Source organism: Wasmannia auropunctata, unplaced genomic scaffold, assembly GCF_000956235.1.
Source record: "Wasmannia auropunctata unplaced genomic scaffold, wasmannia.A_1.0 LD336106.1, whole genome shotgun sequence".
NCBI classification, from domain to species: domain Eukaryota; kingdom Metazoa; phylum Arthropoda; class Insecta; order Hymenoptera; family Formicidae; genus Wasmannia; species Wasmannia auropunctata.
This window is the reverse complement of record NW_012026784.1, coordinates 706,408-720,130: the sequence shown is the minus strand read 5'-3', so window position 1 is coordinate 720,130 and position 13,723 is coordinate 706,408. Positions and strand designations below refer to the sequence as shown.

General features: G+C 40.7%; 1 protein-coding gene across 1 annotated transcript; it reads right to left on the bottom strand.

Annotated features, from left to right (window-relative positions):
• Positions 1 to 1,936: 1,936 nt before the first annotated feature.
• LOC105450984 lies at positions 1,937 to 3,883 on the bottom strand. Its single transcript, XM_011691150.1, has 3 exons — positions 3,452 to 3,883; positions 3,300 to 3,371; positions 1,937 to 2,421 (listed from the first exon to the last, which is right to left on the bottom strand). Exons 1-3 carry the CDS (start codon positions 3,797 to 3,799, stop codon positions 2,284 to 2,286), a joined length of 558 nt encoding a protein of 185 aa, XP_011689452.1. The 5' UTR covers positions 3,800 to 3,883; the 3' UTR covers positions 1,937 to 2,283.
• Positions 3,884 to 13,723: the final 9,840 nt, after the last annotated feature.

The following is a 13,723-nucleotide window of genomic DNA, read 5'->3' as shown; positions in this document are numbered from 1 at the left end:
TAACGAGGCTGATAACACCCGACTAGAGATGACGTGAGATCAGAAGCAAGATAATAAACTTTTCTATCAACATTGCTTGTCGTAAGTATAAATTTTTCTCGATATATAATACATGTTTATATTAGTACAAACTTTATATCTTTACTGGTTTTTCATTCATACGCTCCATCAGAATTATTTTTAATATGTAAGTCAGAAATTTTATTTTGATATAAACATCAAGTATTTTTATGTAATTGACTATAAGATAATCTGTTCTAGCCTATTCATTTCATTTAATCTGTGATCTATGTACACATCTGTCATTATCTGTCTTTCTATTAGATTAATACAACATATATGTACTTGATATTTATTTCGTTAAATTTAGAAATAAAAAAAGATTTGTTTATACCTCAATATAAAATAAAAAATTTATCATTTACCGATAGATGCGCAGTAGCGGAGTAGTAACTACGTCGATCTGTAACACAAACGTAAGAATCCCAATTGTAACAGCATCCAAAATAATTTAAAATATTTTTAAAAAACATTTTTAAACGTACTTGATGAAATATAATTATATAATATTTCGAAAAATCTCTTTTTCGAGCTTCCGTAAGATTTCATACATAAAATTCCCTTTTAATTGTTCTTTTTTTCGGACAAATTAACAATGAATTAAAATTAATATACACATATATATTATAAGAGACTCACCTCGAGGTTGCTCCGCCATCGCCTGATGCCTGCCCAGGCCTCCTCCTCCTCTGACAGAGATCCCTCGGTTGCAAGAATGCACAGCACAACATAGCACTCGCGTAAATACACCTATAATTACGATCGCGCGCGAATTCATTGTCGAACTCGATGAAAAATATGACATTTTTGCGCGCGACGCTGCCGCGGCACTCCCGGGGACTAATTAGGTACGAATATACACGATACAAGCTGATAATGGCTAATCGCAAGGAATAGTCGTGCCTAACTTACTACTTACGAAGCGCTAATTACCACGACCGTATATTCATGAATAACTTCAATAACCGCGCAAAACGTAGTAAGCATTGTCGCCCGCCGCCGCCGACTCCGGGCCTCTGCACGATTACGCGAATGGTAGCGTAAACAAACACTGCGCGTCGCGAGCAATGACCGCGGTGTTTGGCTGTTGACCGCTACATAATATTTATCGCGTTATTAAACGTAAGTATCTTTTGTATCCTTCGTGTCGAGCTGATTTCTAATGAACAGTATACTATAACGGCTCTATTTCCATCACCCGAGTCGCTCGGTATTCCAGCGATTCGCGTATCACTTTACGGCCTTCACGCCGATGCGGCCAATGATCCGGAAACGACGCACGATTTCGGTCGCCGGATGCCGGGTGTTGACTAGCTCCGCTAGCTCGGCCGGTAATTTTTTAATTATGCATTCCTACACGCGCGACACGCGATCCTGTTGGCCCGCGCGCGGGCATAATCGGCGCGCAATAATTTGCGCTTAATTTGATCTCTTTTTATTTTTACAATTAGATTGCAGAGAAACTCCCCCTCCCCCCGCTCTTCTTATATCTTTTAAAATAAGTTCGTTCTAGATACATTTACATAAAGACTGCAATAAAATAGTAATTTAATTCTTATGTTTTAATTATTTCAAATTGAGTAAATCACGCGAGATATTTTCTTCAGTAAATCGCTTTTATACGCTTATTCGAGTTTTTAATCGCGGAAGAATGATCAATCGTAAAAAGTTGATTGCTTGATCGTAAAAATGGAGTATTCGTAATATCTGTCGCGATCGCATTTTGAAGAATAATAATAAAAAGGGAAAAAATATCACTGTTCTAAAACTACATGTATAACATGTGTATATTATATATGCATATTAAAATTAAACAGTGTAATGTGAACATCTAAAATTTAATTTTATAATTATGATTTATCTTGACGCTATAGTTCTTTTACATATATACATATATCTCGATTAAATTCAATCTTATTATATCGCTGGACTTATATTATCTTAAAAACTTATTACCATCTGTAATCGATGTTATAACATATAAGATAAATTCGCATTTCTCTACGTTTTACAAATATAAAATATAAAATTATTATTGTATTATTGTAATATTAAAAGTGCGGTATTTACATTTTGTATTCTCTACACTTGAACTTTAGCTCTAATAATTATCAAATCGTCACGTGAGAAATGCCGTAAATTACATACACACGTTAATTTAATATATACAATAATCGATAATAATTTGATTAGTATATAACACGATGAAATGTTCTCGCAGAATCATAAACCTTTTAAATTCAACAAATTCTCATATTTCTCTATTTGCATCTCGAGTTGCTTTATACGTTGATCAAAATCGATATCTTTTCGACATGATGTCTGATTCCGATTCTCCAATCTTGTTATTCTTATCTCGGCCTAAATAAAAAAAATATATTATTACATATAAGATATAATTTATAAATTAATAATAATGATGTCGTGATAGTTCCGGAAGTGGAGCAATCAATAAAACAAAATAGTTTTTATTTACGCGAATTTTTTTTCTTTTGTTTTAAAAAATCGCAGACATTGATTGCTTCTGTTCCAAGAGAACTATGGCATATACTTAAATAGCTTCTAAATGATCAATATCTTTGTGCAATTATATTGTATATTATATTATTAATGTCCGCTCTAAGACAATTTAATATACATTCAATTAATTTGTGTGAAATAATTTAGCTAATTCTTATTACGAGTAACATCGAATCTTCACCTTATCTAATTGTCATTGACAATTACCGCTCGATAAAATGTTTGCTGACGACAATCTAAAATTAAGCTAAGATTTCGTGTAAACAAATTCTGTAAATTTCTAAACTTAGCACTTCCTTTTTTTTTTAATGGAACGACTATCGTTTCTGTGATAACGAATGAGAAAAAGACACCTTATAAGTATAATTAATTTTTGAAAGATGTATCACGTGATCAAAAATGACTCAGGTTTAATTTTAAGTGAAAATTAATAACGTGATTTATTAACGCTAACTCGATCGTCGATCGTTGTAATCTGGCACCTTATGACACAATAGTAGGTATTCACAGACAGACCAATATTTTATAAGTCGCACAATATATTTCCAAAAACTTTTGATTAACATAACGTCCGGACGATTAATTAATATTGTGCAATGTCAAATATTAATCTTTTAGAAGCCGTTTTTAACATATGCCGTCCCAAAAAATTACAACATGTCGTTCGGCATTGCGGACATGTTTTTGATGTCTTCTATTTAAAATCACGGTTTGCGTACATCATATTTTTTCGCGATTATACGCAGCATGGCCACCCACAGTCGCACAATTTCCGTTTTTCGCTCGTTATTCTGTAAGAACAATGCACATTTCGTATTAATGAAAATGTAATTGTAACAACATTCGTAATAATTAAAATATAATAAAGTACTTTGTCATTGCATGCCAATAGATTTTTCAATAGTTCGTAACACTTCATCTCATAAAGGGAACCTTCGCGACGTATTTCCTGCTCCAACACCGCAATCTTTGCATTCTTCGATTCTATCTCCAGTCTCAACTCCGATATCTTGTTTTTCAACGTTATACAACCACACTCTGATCTTGTCTTAGCTTTGATCTTGTCTTGTAGCTCGAGAATTTCGGCGTGATATGAATAAATCTGGTCTCGTAGCTTCGCGCTCTTAACGTCGTACTCGCGAATAACGTCCGCCAATTCGGTAAATTTTAGATCAGTCGTAAAAACACTTTCAAACTGCAATTTCACGTTTTTTTCCATTATCACTAGTAGCGTGTAACTCTCGACGTCCCTTCTGATTTACATGACTTTCGAAGCGGTACGCGCCGCGATCCACTCGTCCGAGCTTCGGTATACGAATGATAGCGCGGCGCGTTATTTTGTGTAAATAAACGTCACACGGTTTAACAAATAACAATGTCGTTGAGTTCAAAATAAAGATATAAGTTATTCTCCAAATATTTCAATAATTTTTTGAAGAAAAGAAATTAATTATTTTCATTAAACGTATAAATTTAAATACATACGCGTCAGTGAAACTTATTAATCAATTATGAATTAAATTGTTATTAATCAGTTTATCATTATCTCTGTTAGGCTCATTAAGTATATCTCATTGAATATAATCTTGCGTTTTCTATATATATATTTATATACTCCTCTGCAATTTTCGGCGCGTCGATGTGATAGCCGCCTGTGAACGGTAGCTTTTCGCAAATGGCGCGGTTGCGCGCGTTATCTCGAGAAAGTGGGAACAGAATCGGATAAAGAGAGCAACGGTATCGTCGGCTCGAAGAGTAACGAGGTTTCCCTCGGTTGGTTAATCCGCCGCGGATTGGATCGCGCGAAAACACGCGCACTAACACGATTTTCGTCGGGCTCTCGCCCTTCCGCCCTCTCGCCCTCTCACCCTCTCGCCCGCGCCGGAAGTAGCGGAACCGTGGCGGCGTCGGTGACACTCCGATCGTGCATCGTGTTTCGCTTTCGACGGAAAAAAAATGCGAACCGCGCGTGTAGAGCTGTTGCTCGCAACCGACGTTCCGGGACGGCGAATCAGACACCGCGCCGTTCAAGAATTCGCGGATCTTTTCAACCCCCGAGACCAGGTTATTCGACTCGAAGCCTTTCAAAATTAATGACAATTTACGAGTATTAATGACAAATCAAGCGTTTTGTGTGTCGTCAGCAATTTCCGCGTTTACATTAAAATCATATCTATTAAATTTAAATTAAAACTCACATTAATTAATAAAGTAGATATATCTATTATTTATTGTTTGCATATTATGATATAGTTCGCGTGATTCATGATGAATAGATTATCTCTGTTTCACAGCGTTATAATGGCGTACGTGGCTCTCGTATGCAAATGAGTGGGACCATTCTACGCTTGCAGGTATTGCATTACGGGTGCGACGGATCGTCAACCGGCAACCGGAAATATTTACGGGACACCCTACGAGCAACGGCACGGGCGCCGCCCTATCATTATCGGCCCGCTTTGCCGGATTTATCGAAAGCGATCCGGCACGTGCCAAGCGATCATTAACCGCCCCGGTCATTAAGGGCCAGAGCACATGCTCATGTTTATATTGTGGAGCATTTCCGCGTGTCTCGTAACTCTGAAAGGCAATTGTCTAAAATCTTTATCGTATCGGGTGCCAATTCCAGAACCAAGTTTCTCTTGAAACCGCGTTCTCGAGACTTCGAGATACAGTCTATCTGTCGCGACGCTTGCTATAAAATTACAATGACTCATTTCGTCCGGTCGGATAAGTGATTTTGATTTTAGATAGATCTGATCTCTGAAACTCGGCGGGAGCAACCCAAAATTTACTCTATCGACTGGCGCGGGTCCACGTATACGTATATACTGACGAATAGCCTGTGCCAGCTGATGAGGCGGAAGGCACGTAAAGAGATAAAGCGGCGAAACGGAGGGACGAGACACAGAGGGATGCTCGCGCGATGGGAGGGAGGAGTGAAGCGAGAGCGGGAGGTCGGGTAAGAAATGCGGGGTGGAAGAGGGACGCGAGACGGGACGGGGAAAGAGAGAAATCAACTTTTATTTGCCCGGAACGTCGTTAGGGGTAAGTGGAGGACCGAAGGGTGGCCGGACGTAATGGCGCCCCTCAACCCAACCTCGGCTCTTGCCTTCCGGTATCCGTAGCGTGTCTATCGTGCCTCTTTATCCTGCTCTCCCGGTCTCTCTCTCCCCCCCCCTTCCCCCGCTCCCCTCTCTCCTCATCATCCCACTTTCCCCCTTTTTATCTCTCGATCCGAGAAACTCCCGCGTGTCTCTGTCCGCCTATCTATTGGCGAGTGTTCGCCCGTTATCAAATTGGCGATGTCTCCCGCCCGGAAGTTTCACCGGAAGTAAAGTATCACCGGACTTCGACATGGATGAAATTGTAGAGAATCAAAAAAAATTTGTTATAAATTTATTTTAAATCTCCTGTCAAATGATATCGAAATATGCCTTCTGCAGGAAATGCGCATAATTCAGTTCAATTTTAGCCACTTGTAGCGATTAAAAGTATTTTTATTTTAAACCGTAAACGCGATCATTAATTTTGCTTACACATTTTAGTGATGTTCATTGCTACAAAGGGTATTTCAACGCAAGTCTCACCGAAGAGAAGTGACGGCGCTTGCGGTCGCAATTTAATAGACCGTGGAAGAAGCGATTAATTCTCGAATGACATAGCTCCGACCCTGATTCCCGACCAGACATATTACCATCACAATGGCGCACGTCGAGTGGGCACGAAAAGAAGGGTGGGCGGGACGACGAGATTGCGACGTCCGGCGTCCCGACGCCCCGAAATGCCACTACTCTCTTCCGCTTTTCTCGTACGCGACGCCCAGTCGATTACGCGTACGCCAAATACGTTTGATTTAACCATATCTACCGGCGAAATGGATTTCATACATTTGTTTGTGGTGTTTGCGCATATTATAATCCACAAAAAATATACAATGCGAAGGTAATCTGCAGCGATTTTCTCAAATCTGCGAATTAACAAACCTTATTATAATTTAATTTCTTTGTAATAATAATAAAAATGGTCATTATTTTTATTCAAATGTTGTTATAATATTTTTATTCAAATATATTGGACTAATATTTTCAAAGAAAGAACTTTATCCGTAACATGAAACAAAATTAGCGGACGCACTATACATTTACATCCAAGTGAGTTTTTTTTTTTTTTTATAAGATAGCTTTGCGATATTTTTTTCTTTCGCGAGCAATAATCAATTAATCGCGATTATCCTTCTCGATGTTCTCCGCGATCTTACGACCCGTAAGCTTGACACGGTAAATTTAGCGCGTTAGATACACTCGGTAAGAGCTACCGGGTGACCGCTCGACGGCAGCATCTTTCACCCGTCATGCGTATGGTCACGTGCCGTCTGGCTTCGCGTGCGTATACACATTTAATAGCTGTCGGGACATTATGTCGAAAACCCTCCAACGCCGACGCTATCGCGGGGGCCTTTGTGTATAAAATAAGACGTTCTCCCATCCGCGCGGCGGAGGAGCGAGGTGGAGAACGGCGGGGCGCGTTGGAGGCAGGACGGAACTCGTTCGGGGGACGAGAGAAGGATGGCTCGGCAGATATTACGACGAGTAGTTCCAACCCCCAGACTTCCGTCGTGATAAATTAACAGGAGCTTACGACGCTTCTCTCTTTCTCCCTCTCTCTCTCTCTCCCTCTCTTTCGCTTGTCCTCTCTCGTTTCTTTGTCGAAGAATTAGGCGTCGCGAAGACGCTCAATCGGCACTGATAATAATCAACTATTGTCTTTTTTTTTTCCTAAGTGATTTACATCGCGGATTCTTTCTAGCGAGTTTGTAGAAATTAATCGTATCGAGTGTTTGATAATATTTTTCAATTGATCCTGCGGCTTTCTCTTCTTTTCTTTCATTCTTCCAGCCTTAATTTATCGTATTCATCTATTTAAAAATATGATACTTGAGGTATATGTAGACTGTGCGAGAGATATATGATATAATAAATTTTGAAAGTATTGAAAATTTAAAAAGAAGAATAAGGAAAAATTGTATAAAAATATTTTCAATAGCGCCGTATAATCGTCCTTTTCCTTTTTAACCGACGGGATTAGTCTCCGCCGGACGGTCTGACCGCGGGGAAGCGGCGCAAAGTAAACGAGATTTCACCCGAGGGATGACGAAAAACACAGCGAGAGTTGAGTCCCGCGGCGAGTAAGCGTAAGTATAAGCGGCGTGTGTGTAGCTTCAGTATGTAACAAGGCGATTATTTATTTAACGTGGGGTAAGACGCGCGGGGGCCCCCGCCGCGTACGCGCCGCGTGCGAGATACGAAATTTCAATAAGCCACACGTGAGAATTCGCGGTAATATAACCTCATCAGAAAATGTAACGGGGGCGAACCAGGCCGCGCGCGAATAGATAATAATAAACGAGCGTTAATAATGAACGGAGTTAGGGGAACGAGGGACCGAGCCCGCGAATATACGTGCTCGAGCGTACGTGCACCCCAGTACCTCCCCTCTGGTCTCACCCTCTCATTAACAAGATTCTAATTCCTTATCAACGACATCGAATTTCTTACGGTGTGAACGTTTTATGATAACCCCCGCGAGTCAATAATAATACCGTCGCCAATTAACGCGTTAAATATTTCCGCGCCGTACTTAGTCCTCCGAATTACTTACGTCTACGAAACATTATTCGCAATTAAAGACGATTAAACGTTACGTTTCTGCTGCGGTATCTTCCATAAAGATTAATCCTATGTAAAACTGAGGGAGAAAATGAAAAATACGATAAAATGATTTTTCCATTGTACAAATATTAATTCTATATAAGAAGAATTACTTTCCTTAAAACAAATAGTACCTTCCTATATATACTGCATCTTTACTTTTCCGTATCTTAATGGTATGTAATATCTATATTTACTCGCGCATATATAATAATCCGTTTCAAAAAAGCTCCTCCGCGCGGTTAGAAAGAGGGAAAGGGGGTTGAAAGGGGATAAACGACTGTACCGCATTACTTCTGTAAGAGTATCTACTACGAGCGACCACCATCAACGATCAGCGGTGTACGGCCGCATGTCGTGTAGAGTAGCAGCAGCAGCAGCAGCAGCAGCAGCAACGAGGGTAACGAGAGAGACAGAGAAAGAGAGAGAGAGAGAGAGACGAGGGGGGAGGCGGGGGAGGCGAACTAGCGCAACCCTGGAGGTCGGGCTATCATAATATAGATTAGCTCATATGGCTCCTCCCTTGTGTTAGCTCGGATCTGGCTCATAGCCTCGAGTGCTCCGGGATTCACTATTCATACACGCGACAATTAGATAGGCATTACTCCGTACACACAACTCCCTGGCGCGCGCGTACGCGTGTACGTGTGTAGGGTGGCAACCACGAAAGCCCCGAGTTGGCTGAAACCAAGGACCGGCGGTGGATGGGAGCGTGCGCGGGAGGACAGGGGGGAAGGGGGCAGGGGTGCGCGCGGCCTGAGTCAACCCCTAAGCCAGTGTAAACACGTTTTAATAGAGATTCGCTCGAGCGGTTATAATAGCTTCGCGGATGTAGCGGGCCCGGCCGCCTCTTTCGTTCTCCCTCCACCGCTCCCCCCCGTGCAACGCCGTTCCCTATCCCTACGAGGTGTCCCCCTCCGGATGCCCTTGTCGTCCTCTGGCTCTTTTCCTCGAGCGCCCAGCGTCTCGCGATTGTGCTTCCTTAGCCGTGGCGTTCCATTGGTTACGCCGAGTCTGCTCCCTCTTCGATTACGCACTTTCCGTTTCGAGGGAAAGAGGGACCGTCAAGGTTTCCTGTCGTATTCTGATACGGGGCAATCCTCTATTTAGAAGACGCCTGGGAATTATGTATGAAATTGCATAATTATAATAATTGAAGATAACAAAATTCATAGCAGTGTGTACGTGCGACTTTAATTTTTATATGCAATAGATTTTCCAACGAAAGATACATTAAAACTTGATCAGTCTTTTAGAAATGTCTGATATTTTTATATATGCTCACCCGAACATTTATTGTTTTATGTATTGTTATAATAGATTTAAAAGCTCTTTGTAAAAGATTTTTTTCTAATAATAATTTTTATAATAATATAAATAAAACTAAAATTCATCTATATTTAAGGGATACTATTATTCTTTTAAGATATAAATTCCGAATCGACTCTTGACTTTACCGAAGATAATTAGCTTGTGCTGTAATGAAAGAAATTATGCACAAGCATCTTAATTTTTTAGCTCACGTTAAAGAACGCGATCTTCTCTTAAATGGTAAAAAAAATTTCTTATATCTCTCCTTTTTCCGATCGATCAAGGATGTCGATGTACCATGTCGTATCTTTTCATCCGGTTACGTGGCGTAAGAAGCGTATGCGAAAATCTCGAAGGTGAGTAGTTGACGGAAGCTTTATCGACTTAGAAAGTTTCCGGGGGGAACGCCGCGGCGGTGCGACGTAAAGATAAGGGTAAGCCATCAGCGTGTAAAGGAGCGCAATAAAAGCCGCCGTCGTCCTCTGGGGGTGGTTTCCGCAAGGACGTAAAAAAAAAAAAAAAAGAAAGGATGGGCCGCGGTGATATCACAGTGCAATTATCTCGGTGGGGAAATGAGCTTTGCGTATAGAGGCGCGCCGTGAATGCGGGCTCGCGACGCCGCCGGGCAGCGTCGCGCGAAGGAGGTCGGCCGGTAAAAGCTCGTATTTAGACGTTTCGCCGAGGACCGAAACGAGTTCCGTCCCCGGGAGTGTTCAAGCGGGTGTAATATACGCTCCACTTTTGAAAACAACTCGGAAGTAGTTAATCACGAAAGTTTAGCCGGGGCTGTAAAATTCTTAAGAAATTGGTCGACAGCGCGCTCTCGCCGGCAGCCGTTTCTCTCGGAAGTGGCCCCTTAAACGGGTGGTTGCCGCCGGAACTCCACCCCCGGCCGCGTCCTGATTCGCACGATTGCACGCGTCAGTTATTAATATCGTTATTGTTAAAAGGGAACTTGAGATTGAAGGCGATATAGGCGTTGCGAATTAATTCACGAACGCATCGTTTTATAATTTACTCGTTATCTTGAAAAATAATATCTCTCTCCCGTTAATTATAAAAAAAAATATATTTGACAGTCTCGTGAAATTATTAAAAAAAAAAAAACTCTGAAAATTGCGAAATTTACTGCAAGGAGATACACATGCACGATTTCGTCCGACGTCCATCAGGCTGTTCAGCTGCTTAGACCGAAATATAATACCTTGACGGCATTTATGTGATTATTAACGCTTATTAATGCACTTCACAGAGAAATTCCATCACGTTATTTTGATATCACATTTTCATTTGATTGCGTTTAATGTTTTGCCACCGAACCCGCCCGGTACAAATGTACGAAATATTCGCCATTAAAAACGATATTTGTACATTTCAGCGTATAACGGGTAAATTTAAATGGAATGAAGGAGTGTGGGGGCCGGCGTAAAAGTTATGCATATGAATATTATGCCACCAGATCGGTAACACTACGGCGCGTTTGAGAGTTAAAAATATATATTCTGATAGATTTCGCGCGCGAATTCATGTATATGTTAATTATAATTGAAGCGCTGCCTTCCATGAAAAATTCAATATTATGACAACGAGACAGGCAGAATAATTTAAAGAGGCGCGGATTTTCGATAGTGTTACAAAAATATCATTTTCGATCTTTTTGCGATATACATATATTACATTTGACGTTGCAATTATTATCTTTATATATTACCATGCATTTGCATTACAGTTAAACACCATCTGCCATAATTATCGTATTTACACGATGATGCGCGCTGTTTAGGCACCGCTTAGGCTCGAATTGATTTTCTCCAAGCGCAGCGGCCGTTCTCGAGTTTGTCGCTAACCGGAAGGTGAGGCGTATTAATGATCGCGTACGTAATGTAGATACGTATAGGAATGAAGGACTTTCAAGCGTCCCGTACGAGCGTTGCGAATGGGGCGGCCGTCTCGGCCGCGCGGAAGAAGGGAATCGACGTTAGGGATAACCGGGGAAGGCCGGGAGAAGAGAGTCTCCAGGTTGAATAATTCAGGCTCTCATTAGGGCGACAAAAGCAGCCTGATGGATAGCTGCTCGACTCCGCTGGTTGTCGCGAGTCCGCACGCGGACACACTTCTCTCCCTTTCGCTCTTCTCTGTAACACACGCGCGAGTCCCGCCGCGAAACGCGTGTATGCTACCCCTCTCAGGACCGTGCCCCATCATCGTGTCCTATCGACCGCGCAAATATTGCAATTTAGGAACATGCGGATTACTTTTTAAGCATTAGAAAGAAAGATCGACAGTTATTTAATATTGCAAGTTAATTCCAGAGGGAATTGTACAATGGAGTTTTATCTCCGCGCGCACGCGCGCGAGAGAGAGATCTTCCTTCCTCCCTTTGTAACTCTTGGAATAACAAACGGCTTAGCTCATCCTCTCATAGTGAGAGAGATTTTGTAACGATTATTACAATTTTTACAAAAAAGAAATAAAAATTTAAAAAAATCAAACTTTCTTGCAGTTTTTTAAATTGTAGATTAAGAACTATTAAGAATTAATTTTATAGAACGTAATAAACGAATAATAAAATCTTGTTTTTAAATTAATTTCACGAGTAGAATCTATATCGGTAGAAATTCTCATTGGAATTTGCAATATTGAATGACAAACGTTCTACCTATTACAGTCTTGATTTGTTATAAAATTTGTGATTAAAACGTTTCGATGGTATCAAATCACCTTGTACAAACACGCGTAGTTGTCGCGAAGAACCCTCTTCTCTTTATTCCTTCTCCTCCACTCTTTTCGGTCCGTTTTCTTCCACTCACACTCACCTCCCGGTCTTCTTCGCTGCTACCGACGCGTCCACCCCTTGCCTACCCCCTTACCGTCCTCGCGGCGCCCTGTTTTATTTCGAATGTTCTTTCATTTCTTAAAAGGTTCTCTCGCTGATAATTAGCACAATGCGCGGCCGCATTAATTATTACCCGTGCTAATTACCCGAGGATAAATCGCTCGGCAAGGGGTGGCCGGCGAGGCGAGAGAGAGAAAGAGAGAGAGAGAGCGCAACGGAGCAGGTCGGGGCGGTGGTGGGATGCAGGGAGGGAGTGCGAGAAGCCGGAGGCGGGGGAGGCCCATTACCGTTATTGCTGCAACAAACCGTCCAACAACAGCGATAAATACGAGCGAGAGGCTGGCGTTACAAATGTCTCTCTGAGTTATGATTATTTAGCGCGCTCGCGCTCGCTCATTCGCCCGTTCGTTGGTTCGTTCATTCGTTGCGGCTTCTGAACGGTTACTTCCGCAGGTTTGTACAGGACGTTTCAGGAGGAAAACTCGCGATAGACGCTAGCAAAATTACGATATTGCTAATATTTTAAATCGTGGAACTACATCATTGTATATCCATGTCGTACAATTAATCGCAAACCGAAATCACACGAATATATTCACTCGTATGTTTAATAGAAGACAAGTTTTTCAAATGGAACTTTTACATTCCAAAGAAAATGTCATTTCGAATGGTCATTATATTATAATAGATAAGACGATGAAGAAATTAATGCTGTACAACTTTGTGAAGCTTTGGAAAAAATTTTAATTTTGATGTGATTTACAAAATGAACTTGTAAAATGCTACGTAAGTTTAAAAAAGGAATAAATTATGTTGATATCGTTAGCAGTTGCCATATAGCTTCTTTATAATCTATAATATCTATATAATTTTAGTAATTACATATATTACTTTTTTAAAAGTCGATCATCTCCTTCTGAAACAACTTGTATAAACGCGTAGATGTTACGCGAGAGATTTCACTTTTCTTCTCGCTCTTTTCAATTATCTAGCAAGAATATCATTCGCTGATCCGAAGAAATAAAGCATGAAAAGAGCCGATTATCCGACGCTATCGATATTTCCGCTTTTTCCGCTGGTTTATGTATATTTGAGCAGCTAATTAATACATTTATTTATTAATATGCGTATTATAACATGCAATAACAAATGGAATAATGGCATACATTGGATTCGCAAAATTACTTATGACAAAATTGCAATGTATAACGGAAATGTGCAAAGCTTCGTATATTTCCGATGGAATCGTGTAAAACGATTATTACAAATAGTTACGGCTCGAAAA